This window comes from Narcine bancroftii, chromosome 4, assembly GCF_036971445.1.
Source record: "Narcine bancroftii isolate sNarBan1 chromosome 4, sNarBan1.hap1, whole genome shotgun sequence".
NCBI classification, from domain to species: Eukaryota; Metazoa; Chordata; class Chondrichthyes; order Torpediniformes; family Narcinidae; genus Narcine; species Narcine bancroftii.
The window spans coordinates 35790165-35802397 of NC_091472.1; the positions used below are offsets into that span (position 1 = coordinate 35790165).

A 12233-nucleotide genomic window follows, 5' to 3' on the forward strand; every position below is an offset into this window, starting at 1 on the left:
CTCTTTGTTTTTCACTTCCTTTGCTTCATTTTTGTTTCTGCAATTCAAACTCCCATTTCTCTCTTTTTTCTACCACCCTCCATTTCTCTTTCTTCTTCCACCCTCAATTTTTCCAATTTCAATTGCAATTCAAAAGATCTATCCTCCGGAAAATCGTCTAAGTCTTCCTCAACAAACTTTCCCTCACCTGTATAATATTTCACTATAATCCTCTGTATTTGTATTTTAGTCATCCAATACATGAGTTCAGCCAGCTTTAAATCCTTAGCAATGACCATCAGTTCCTCTTTACTTTTTCTCTGCTGCTCCGCAGATGATGGATGTAACAAAAATGTACTAATATCCATTGCTGCTGTTTTTCCACACACACAAGCTTTGAATTAGCTTGGAAAAACCAATTAACTAATAAATCACAAAAGCTCAAAAAGATCCAAAAACTCCAAATATTTCAATCCAAAACAGATGAGTCCCCACTTGTTACAAGCCCAGAGGACTCCAAAACCCAGCAGCAATAGAAATTCACCAAGACAATGGTTACTTAAACAAAAGTTGCTTTTAATTTTCTTTAAACATAACAGGATCAATCTTTAACTTATTACTATTAACTTAACCCCCTTCTAAGCACACTTGTATGTAATGTGTATATGTTCAGGAAAATCCAATCATTCACTTTTCACTTCTCCAAGTTCACTGGTATCAGGCAATTCTCATACTGTGCACAGAATTCAATGTTTATAATTTCCACCAGGCTCTGGTGCTTAAAGTTAAATGGTTACCACTCAGGAAGGTTCTTGTTGGTTTCAGAGAGAAATTTGTTGTTCCTTGGACACACACAAATTGAGTCCCTCCAATCAGTCACTTCAGTGTCTTCCCGAAGAAACTTGCCCCATCATGGGTTTTCCAAATGATAACCTATTCTTATAGGTCACCACAGAGTTCCTCTTGTTTCCTGTCTTTCAGGAGAAACACTGTAGCCATCCATTTCCTCTTGTAAGGACTACAAGGGTTTGCAACAGTCTGAACTCACAACCTGTCTTTAAAATGGGTTGTTTCAACAAGCCTGCCAGCTTACTATTTTGCAGCCTCAAATGCTGCTGTAGAACTTACTTCTCTCTCTCTCTTTTTCCAAAAGAGAATTCACCTGTTTGTTTTTTCTTCTCTCTGCTTGTATAAAGCATATGACTTCTTACAGGGCTCCAAACCCAATCTTTGAAAGATCTTATCAGTATCTGAGTCTGCACTTTGTTCCATTTGCACCTTCTTGTGAAGTTCTTTCCCAAAGCAGTTTCCATTGTCTCTGCAAAGTCAATGGTGACACAAAATCTCACTTCAGCAAAGCTCTTGCATTTTAAATGAGATGTCTTTTGTGAAGTGTTACTCTGTGAAGTATTACCTACACTAACTCCCACAATCTATATCTTTTAAAGACATATTTCACCCATATCTATTCTAACATTCTGTAACAGGATGGCATTAGATCATGGGCCAAAAGGGCCGGTTTCCCTGTTGAATGTCTATATTTAAAAAAAATTTAAAATAAGATAAATTATTGATAAGAAAGTTTGTGGAAGTGGTTACTGCAGACAGATGGGAAAGCTGAAGTGAGGTTACAATCAAGGCAGCTTTGATTTTATAAAATGGCAAAGTCGGCTCCCAGAAGCTAAATGGAACATTTCATATGAACATATTCTGTCTGAAAAACACTGCTGAGATCATATTGTTTTTCTGCTGAGGCAAGTATCTTTACAGAGTTGGTCCTGCAAAATGCACTTATGCAGTATATTACAAGTTCAGTTCATTCACATAAGGCATTCCTTTATTGGTAGTTTTAAGGACACACCCCAAAAAGGCCCATCCAGCTGGCAGCAGTTTTCACTCAAAGACTTGCTGCCTGTTTGATTGCAGCCTCCCATAAAGTTAGAGCTGAAGAAGCCAGTGCAGTGGCAATTAACAAAGTTATTCTGCTCACATCAATGTTTTACAGTATTTTGATAATTAACAAGATGAACGTCACAATTTTAATTTAGAAGATTTAGGGCATGGTTTTTATCCGTCTCCACAAAATATAGAAAATAACTAATGGATGAATTGTGTTTGTGGACCAACAAGATTTTTTTTCACTGCTGTTATAAACCTCATTTTTCATTTAAACGTCAGTTTAGCTCCTAAATGCCGTGTTAGTTCAGCTCTAATTATGGATTGCTGAGACAACCAACGATGCGGAATAAAACATTCTGCTGTCTGCAATGTGTTACATGTGATTCTGCGACGGAGAGAACTGAGCAGCAAGTCGCTCTGCAAGGCATGGTGATCATTACAAAGAGCAGGTCACTCTGCTCAGAGACTTGACAGACTGAACTCAGAGGAAGGGTGACCTTTCTGGTTCCTCACACTGACGTTGGCAAGTGGAACATCCCTCTGGTTTTGCACCTCAGCAATACTAGCAAAGGCATGTTCTGCACTGTGGTCAGAAAAACACCCAACCACACTGGAAGTCAGCCACAAGAGGCTGAGCCACTTACAGTCCAACATGAGTTGGTGGAATAAAATTAGTGCAGCTGGAAACTTCGAACCACGTGAACTTCAAATTCTATCACTTTCAAAATTACTACCTGTCAGAGCTAAAAAAGCAAAAACCATTGAAATCAATATTTGGCCTGGCCGGGGCTGGGGCGGTTCTTGCAGATAAGGCAGACTCAAAGGGAAATCCTGTGATCACATGCAGCCCAAATACGGTAAGAGGGAATCACCCATCAGATTCTGCAAAAAGTTTGTGACACAACCGCGTAGAAATGGAACTGCATCGGCGAGTGTCCGCCACGGCTGCTGCAATGCCATTGTCGCCCCTGCCACTGCTGATCTCGCTGTTGAGCTGCAGTTGCACTCAGACTGCAGCTCCACCACAGACTGAATCAACAACTGATAATAAGCTCAGATGCAGCTTGCTTGCAGAGCTTGAGAAGAGCAGGGTCTAAAGTGATGGAACCACAAGATATTTCCAGCCTATGCAACAATTCAAAGCTTTTCTCCTCCAAAATACTAAAAAATATTGAGGTGATAAAAATCTTGAATTCAGCAACTTGCATGTGATGTGGTGCACCTCAAAGGCTTAACTTTGTGAAATTTCACAGTAAACATGGAGGGTCAGAAATAACATTATACCAAGTATTTGGATAATTTAAACAAAACAAATTAATAATCATTGTAAAACGAAACAGCAAAACAAATCATTCACCTAAATATGTTAGAGGAAACCTGCCATTTGAGACTGTTCCTTGCATTTCTCAGGAAAGGCTCCAAAGCTCTAAGTTTGAAGGTGAAACCAAGGTGTTTTAAAATAGAATTTCTTTCAATACAAACCACCAACACTCTGTTTTCTTTTTGTATAACAGTATTTGTAGATCAAGCAGGTTAATAGGTGCAGGTAGCCCACATCATGTAAGGATTGTTTTTCTCTCTTGTCACGCTGACAGCCTGTCTCCGCAGCCTGCCATCTGTCACTGCAGTGCACAATTCAAGTCCAATTATTTCATTCTTCAGCTCACAGCTTCTCCAAACATAAATATTATCCTCTGACTGCATTTGCTTGCGTATTGCGCGTTCCCCAGTTCAGTCGCGCGCAATCGCCTCTTTCCCTCCTCCGGAGGTGCAGGTGCTCCCGTTTCATTATTTTGAAAAGTAGCCAACTGAGTGTGAAATTTAGGATGGAGTGCTAACTGGCACATATATTTTCTGAGGACATAGAGAGGTGCAGTCAGCTATTACTCAGCTATCTTGAATCTTTTAATGAGTTAACAAGGGATTTGAGGATGACAGGTGCTGGTATCAGACAACAGAGAGAACATTGTTAAATTTATTAAGGATTACTTATTATCATCATGAAGTTAAAACTTGTATGGCAGTAACTGAATATGATCTCATTGCTGCTCTGTTACACTATAGTTTATTTTGACAACTTAACAATTCACTTAAGTGTCTGGTTAAAAAAATGCTCAGACATTATAGCATAAAATACTTTACAACAAAATGGTTGTTTTTACCCAAGCAAACCTCCCATCAACTGTATATATTGATTGGCAGGCAGCAGGATACAAGCAAGGCATACGTAAAAAAAAATTAAATGTATTAAATGAATGCATTTATATGGAAACTACAACTTAGTTTGCCATTTCCATGTGGAATTGCTGGCAAAACCTAAAAATCTGGACCAAAGTATCTTCTGTATTTTTGACAAAAATGAATCGCTTCGTTAGTTATCAACATTACATAAATACTAAGCCATACGAGTCTCAGTAGTGATTAAATATGTATTTTCACTTTCCAGTGAAGAATGAATCTACATAAAATGCATCAAATGTGGCCTATCCCACATCATCCACCACCAAAGTTCATTTGAAAGGTTTCACTTTATCACAGAAAGCAAGGACATTGTCGAGGGATTGTCTACTAAGTCAGCATGGGTGGAAGTAAGAAATAGGAAGGGAACAATCACTGTATTAGGAGTAGTCGATAGGCCCCCAAATAGCCTTCGGATCACAGAGGAGCAGATAAGCAGGCAGATTTTGGAAAGGTGCGTAAATAACAGGGTTGATATTATGGGAGACTTTCCAAATATGAATGGCACCTCGTTTTTGCAAGAGGGATAAATGGGGCAGAATTTATCAGGTGTGTCCAAGAAGGATTTCTGACACTGTAAGTGGACAAGCCAACGAGAGGAGAGGCTATACTGGATCTAGTACTGACTGGGTAGTGGACCTGCTCAGGTGTCAGACCTTTTGGTGGAGAGTATTTTGATGATGGAGACCACAACTCCCTGACCTTTAGCACTGCACTGGCAAGGATATGAGTAGTAAATGGTCAAGTTTTTAAATGGGAAAGGGCTAATTGTGAAGGGATTAGGCAAGAAATGGAGAGAGTAAATTGGGAATAGATGTTCTTGGGGAAAAGCACAAAAGTAATGTGGAGGATGTTGAGGAACCTCAACAGGGAAATGATGATAGGTAAGGGAAAACCTATTGATCTATGAGGGGAGATAGGTAGTTAAGAGGAAGAAGGAAGCATACATGAGGTTTAGGAAGCAAAGACAGGAAGTGATCATGTGATTTATATGGTAGCCAGCAAGAAATTAAGAAAGGACTTTAAGATTCAAGATACTTTTATCGTCATGTAATAAAACAGAATATGTAATATTACATGAAAATTACTTTATCTACCATAAGGCAGACAAAGATCCACTTTCAGCAGAAACTGACCAGTGCCTCTTATGGGGAAAATTCTGGGGAAAATCTCCCCAGAATCACCAAGTATCCATGGATTTTCCTCCAGTGCTCCTGCACCCTCCACAGCCACACAGCCTCTAGTCCAAACCATCAACAATCTGAGCCACAGATCCAAATCTCCGACATCATGAGGAAGCCTTCAGCACCCTTGCATCCTCGTAATCTGGCTCCCATACCTGGTACCCATTCAGCCAGTCACAAGCCAGACTAGCAGTCCGCAGCCTGGGCAAGGCCATTGACCGCAGTCACCAGCAGCCTGCATGGGTTCCTAGCCTCAAGTCACCAAAAGCCAACGTTACAGTAGCTTCGACAGCACCACAATTATTTTTAAGAGAGCTAGAAGTGAGTAGAAGAAAGCTTTGGCAAGTAGGATTATGGAAAATCCCAAGATATTCTATGTTTATGTGAAGAATAGATAAGAGTCGTCATTGGTCTGGTGTCCCTAACAATAGGAGAAAGAGAAGCAAGAGTCACTGAGTGTCTGTGGATTCGCCTCTATGCTCACGCAGCCACACAGACCCCTGTTTGATTTATCGGCAACCTGAGGTCAGCACCTGAGGTCAGCACCCAAGGCCCTTCGGGAGCCCTTCGTGTTCTCAGCATTCTCTCAATTCCTGCCTGCAATATCTGGTTCCCAGGCCTGGATTAACTATTAAGCAAAATAAGCACATGCTTAGGGCACCAAGGGAAGGGGGCACCATAGAGTTTTTTTTTCCAGTGCCTGATTTACCATGGTGCAGTTGCACTAGCACCTCACAAAAATGGGGTCTCCACAATAAATGAAAAAAAATCTACATACGCACGCACGCACGCACGCTATAATTTATATAATTGTGGTGTCTAGTCTGTAAGAAAAGTGAATTTTTAATCCATTATTTCACATTCAGCCTTGTCAGCTAGTCCAGTGGTTCTCAACTTTTTTCTTTCCACTTACATACTTTAAGTATTCCCTATGCCATAGGTGTTCTGTGATTAGTAACGGATTGCATAAGGTGGTATGTGGGTGGAAAGAAAATGTTTGACTCATTATGTGCATGGCTTCATAACTCCAAAGGAAATGGGCCAATGACAATTTTTCTCAAGCAAAATATTTCAGTAACAATTGGGCCTAGAGCAGGGATTCACAACCTTCCCTTCCCACTCTCATACCACCTTAAGCAATCCCTTACTGATAACAGAGCACCAATAGCATAGGGATGACTTAAAGTGATACATGAGACAATGGAAGGGTTGAGGGGGAACCATTGTGGGGTTATGCTTAGGGTATCAGTTGGCCTTAATCTGGCCCTGCTGGTTCCCCTGAGCCTGTGTGGGTCCATTAACTGCTGACCCCATCACTTGTCCATTCCCATGTTCACTGTCCTGTAGGGTTCCTCAGCCACTGAGCCACTCACAGGTCCTCTTCTATGGTTACCATCATGTAGAGACATCTCCCCCTGCATCTCCTTCCCAATGAGTGGTGTTCTGCCCATTTCTGATGCCCTGCACCGGTGCACTTTTCCCTGGAGTCTGTAATGCCTCAGGGCCTCTGCTGAACACGTGCTGCCATCTTGGGCACAGATTCGTGGTTGTAGGATTTTAATTTAAAAGCACCTCCAACTCCTCTAACAGGCTGTTTAATGCCTGTATGAAACCAGCTGGTTGAACACTTCAGAGTAGCATTGAGTTTCTGCTCTCCCAAGTTCACACCAGCATCAGCGCTGCCATTTTTAACCTATGGTTAGGCCTATGTTAGAACTAAAGTCAGATTGCAAGTGCCAAGAGCATTGTGGTGAGAAAATAATTTGGAGTTGGTTAGATGTTTCAGATGCAAATCAGAAATATATAATTAACAGAATAAAAAAGTAAACCTGGAATTTTACAATAAATGAAGGGCAGCAGGGAGGGTGGAAGGTCATCCTCTGGGATTTTGAATGTTTGTTCAATGTAATCAAGGAAACACAGGAGTAATACAGGAGTACACAAATTGCCAAACAAAAAAAAAGTCAAATGCATCTCGTTTGCCTTCTGCCATCCTGTAATTGTTATCCAACAGGCAGCCGATTAACAATTATACAATAGTGCCAGGGAGCCATCTGTTTCTCCCAAGCCTACTATATTTATCATATGCCACATCTTGTACTATGTTATATAAAATATTACTTTCTGTAATGAAACCAATTTTGATTCTGATTAAGTCAACAGTAGCTCCTTCCATTGGTTTCCAGGTACCAAAGATGATTGGGTAAAAAAAAAAGATTCAATCACAAATAATGAAAAAAAGTCCACCAATAAGAATGCTCTCACAATACCTGAAGTTTTCAGGGTATTCGTTGATGGCCAGGTTCATAACCTCCAAAGATTGTTGATAATGTTTTTGAGCAGAAAACAGAAGTGCCAATAAATGGAGTGAATGTATGTCATCATTCCTGAGTTTAAGGGCTATTTGTAACACTTCAATAGCTTCAGAGATCTATGAAAGAAACAAGAAAAAAAATCAATGTAACTGAAGCAGCAATTAAGTCTACCAATTTCTGGATTATCAAGACCTGCCTTAAAATATGAGAATTAATTTTGTTATTCAATTTGCCTACCATTGTACAATTGGATCCTGGATTTCTTCACCTCCAGACCAGAATCAGTGAGGATTAGTAAGAACATCTCCACAATCACCATTAGTAGTACTGGAGAACTCAGGGCTGCATTCTTAGCCCACTGCTCTACTCACGTTACACCTACGACTGTATGACTCAGTACAACTACACCACCATCTACAAATTTGCTGATAATAACCACAGTGGTGGGCTGAACAAAGAAATGTGATGAGACAGCATATAGGAGGAAGATTGAAAATTTGGCTGAATGGTGCACCAGCAACAATCTTGCACTCAGTGTCACCAAAACTAAAGAGCTGATTGTTGACTTCAGGAAGGTTAAACCAGAGGTAGACAATCCAGTGATCATTGGGGGATCAGAGGTGGACAGGGTAAGCAAATTTACGTTTTTGGGAGTCACTAACTCGGAGGATCTTTCCTGAACCCAACACACTAATGGCATCATGAATAAAACATGTCAGTGCCTTAACATCCTCAGGAGTTTATAGAGGTTTGGTATGACATCAGAAACACTGGTGGAAAGTGTGCAGACTAGCTGCATCACGGTCTGGTATGGGGACACCAATGCCCCTGAACTTAAAGCTCTACAAAAGGTAGTGGACACAGCCCAGGACATCACAGGCAAAACCCTCCTGACAATCGAGAACATCTACATGGAATGCTGCTGTCGGAGAGCAGCAGCAATTATCAAGGATCCACACCACCCAGCACACGCTATGTTCTCGCTGCTGCCATCAGGAAAGAGGTATAGGTGTCACAAGACTCACCAGGTTCAGGAATAGTTGCTACCCCTCCATGATCAGAATCCTCAACGACAAACTCAATCAGGGACTCACTTAAGGACTCTATTGATAAATGCACTTTAATGATTTTTTAAAATTCTCTTTGCATTGCAGTTTGTTTATATTCATCATCTATTTACAGTGCATTTGTTTACATGTATACCTTGTGTACAGCTTTTTTTGCACTACCAATAAGTGGTAATTCTGTGATGTCATGAATGTACTCTGACAATAAATCTGAAATCTGAAATCACTTGTATTTGATTTTACAATCATTCTTCCAAATGCTATTTCCTTCAGCCAATCAAAGCGGAAGAAGTGCTGTCAACAGAGGCATCTTAAAACAATCGGCAAGAGGGGAATTCAGAATATGCTTGATGCCACAAAAAATTCTCTAAAGCAGTGTAAGGAGTTACCCTGTGCAGGGCTGTAACAAGATGTGAATGCATCCTTGTACTTACAAGATAAGAGAGACATTGATGGATTGAGAGGCAGGAAGCTAGCAGGGAAAGGATAGCAACAGTTTTAGTCATTGGACAAGTAATGATATGATGATGTTCTAAGCACGTATCCAAGGGTATAAAAAATCACCATTTTGCTGATAACGGCAGAATGCATTCTCCGACTAACATTGTTAGTCGCAAGTGTTACAATCCGGTAATAAAGAACAAAGAACCCTGATTTCGACTCAGTCTGGTGTTTGTCTCACTCATTCATGAACAAAGCAGACCTAACAGCAGACAGAACCTGAAAGTGCATTGAAACAGTTACTATTTGTTAATTCGTTGAAGATAATAGTCATTAGTATTATAGTTAACTCAAAAATAATGAGCTGCTTCAAGTTTGCATTCAGTGTGGATATGCAGAATTGTTTGGAGGGGCAGAAAGGAAAAACAAGATATATAGTTCAATACTGTGGATTTAATTAATACATAACTCACTGCTATCTTCTCAACAAACTTCACTAAATCTTAATCAGAAATGCAAACTGCATCATTAGCTGTACCTTTTTTAGAAGTAGCATCCAGTAGAGAAATATTTTTGAAAGAAGAGATATCATCTGTGAATCACTGCCAAAATATCCCAATGATATAAATAGTACTGGAGTTTAGAGAAAAATAGAGGAAAATCAAAGTTCTTCAGAAAATGAAGAGAAACATAATAAGAGGACGTATGAAAGACATTAAAAACAATAAAGTGATTATCCTAAGAAAAGAGAATATTGAGGAAATTGTGTTGAAAAGAAAACAACTCTTTTCATAAGATATTGTCACAAGCTGTGAGAAAAATATTTCATATCCTGTTCCCAAGAGGACCTACCTCAATTAATTTGAGATTGAAATGAATCTGAGAGAGTTACTAAATCAGGTACCCAATCAGAAAAGATCTACTCTAAATTATGTATCCATCAGGCCAGTCTCCAGATAGCTGGCAACTTGCCAGATCATACTTGTAAATCCCACTGTACCCAATGCCAAGTAAAACATTCAGCAGCAGGTGATGAGAGGGGTTAGACTATGAAAAACATTAATACACTCTTGCTGGGAATAGTATTTCCCATTTGAGAATACTTGACCTGGCTAATCCTCATGTAATGATCCTGAGATAACTGCTCAAGGATTCCTGATGTGCTATATTTGTCAAAACCAGTTTTGTGTTGGCACAATGTTGTCCAAAGCCACAAAAACCTGACTGCATTGATTAATTTAAGTATGAAAGTATGCGTTGTTTACAAATGATTCATGTTTCTAATTATTGCAGTGAGAAGTTGTCTATCATAAAATAAGAGGGAAAAAAGTTTAAAAAAAATTAAATCCCTCTACATCATCAACTTTATACAGTGACCCTATTTCCTGTGCAGCAAGGATCCACATAGCCAATCAAATACCCCAATTAACACAATCCTGCTGGTGCAAAAGACCAGACTACAAGGGAATCAGGATAACCTGGTAAACTGGATAAGGATTAAAATAAAAACATATTGCTGGAGAAACTCAGCAGGTCAAACAATGTATTTTATTGAGCAAAGATAAGGATGTATAACTGACGTTTCGGGCTTGAGCCCTTCATCAAGGTATGAGCAACATGTAGGCAGGCGTCCAAATAAAATGGTGTAGGGGTAAGAGGAGTACAGTCCCACAGGCAGAAGGTAATAGGCAGATAAGAAAGGGATGGCACACCAGCAAACAGGATGGCTCTGTGAATGGAGGAAAGAAGAGAGGGAGAATGGGGAGTGGGCTAGCAGAAACCAGAAGAGTCGATGTTAATGCCATCCAGTTGGAATTGCCCAGACAGAATATTAGGTGCTGCTCCTCCAATTTATGAGTGGCCTTGATTTGAGAGCACACAAGGCCACGAAGACATGTTAGCACAAGAATGGGGCACTGTATTAAAATGGTTGGCCACTGGGAGATCCCTGTCATTGATGCAGACAGAGTGAAGGTGCTCAGCGAAGCAATCTTTCAGTTTGTGACAAGTCTCTCTGATGTAGAGAAGGCCATAACAGGAGCAGCAGTTGCACTAGATGACTCCCACATATTCACAAGTGAAGTGTTGCTTAACTTCGAAGGACTATTTTGGGCACTAAATGGTGGTAAGGGAGGTGCAGGCATAACTGTGGCACTTAACCTGGCCACAGGGTAAGGTGGCAAGGGGGCAATTGGTGAATGAGTGGATGAGAGATTCAAGGAAGGAGCTTTCCAAACAGAAGGCAGAAAGGGAATGTGTGTCTGGTGGTAGGATTATGTTGTAGGTAATGGAAATTGCAGAGGATAATGTGTTGGATGTGGAGGCTAGTGGGGTGGTAGATGAGAACAAGGGGAATCCTGTTGTTGCTGTTGTGTCAAGGGGCAGAGGGGGCCAGGGCAGATGAGTGGGAAATGGAGGAGATGCAGGTAAAGGTAGAGTTGATGATAGAAGTGGGGAAGCAACGTTTTTGGAAGCTGCAGGGCATCTCGAATGATTTGGATTGGAAGATTTCATCTTGGGAGCAGATACGACAGAGACTGAATTGAGAAAAAGGAATAGAATCCTTGCAGGGGACTGGTTGTGAAGAGGTGTAGTCAAGGTAGTTATGGGAGTAGGTAGGTTTGTAAAAAATATCTATAGGAATCTTTGCTGAGATGGAGACAGCTCAAGAAAGGGGAGAGTGTTGATGGAGATAGATCAAGTGAATTTGAGGTCAAGATGGAAGTTAGCAGCAAAGTGAATATAAAGTTGATTGTGTTGGATTATGTAGGCAAAATCTTCGCTAGGATTCTCCTTAATAGACTAATACCTAGTGTCGCCGAAAATGTCCTCCCAGAATCACAGTGTGGCTTTCGCGCAAACAGAGGAACTACTGACATGGTCTTTGCCCTCAGACAGCTCCAAGAAAAGTGAAGAGAACAAAACAAAGGACTCTACATCACCCTTGTTGACCTCACCAAAGCCTTTGACACCGTGAACAGGAAAGGGCTTTGGCAAATACTAGAGTGCCTTGGATGTCCTACCCCCCCCCCCCTCCACCAAGTTCCTCAACATGGTTATCCAACTGCACGAAAACCAACAAGGTCGGATCAGATACAGCAATGAACTCT

The 12233-nt window shown here is 40.6% G+C and overlaps 1 protein-coding gene across 5 annotated transcripts in view; it reads right to left on the reverse strand.

Moving 5' to 3' along the window:
- The window catches only part of LOC138760457 (tetratricopeptide repeat protein 7A-like), a 402683-nt gene that overhangs the window by 201726 nt on the left and 188724 nt on the right, over positions 1-12233 (reverse strand). For all 5 annotated transcript variants that reach the window (XM_069931051.1, XM_069931050.1, XM_069931054.1 and 2 more), the window contains one exon: positions 7571-7731. In XM_069931051.1, the coding sequence (XP_069787152.1) occupies positions 7571-7731 (161 nt within the window). The remainder of the gene's footprint in view (positions 1-7570; positions 7732-12233) is intronic.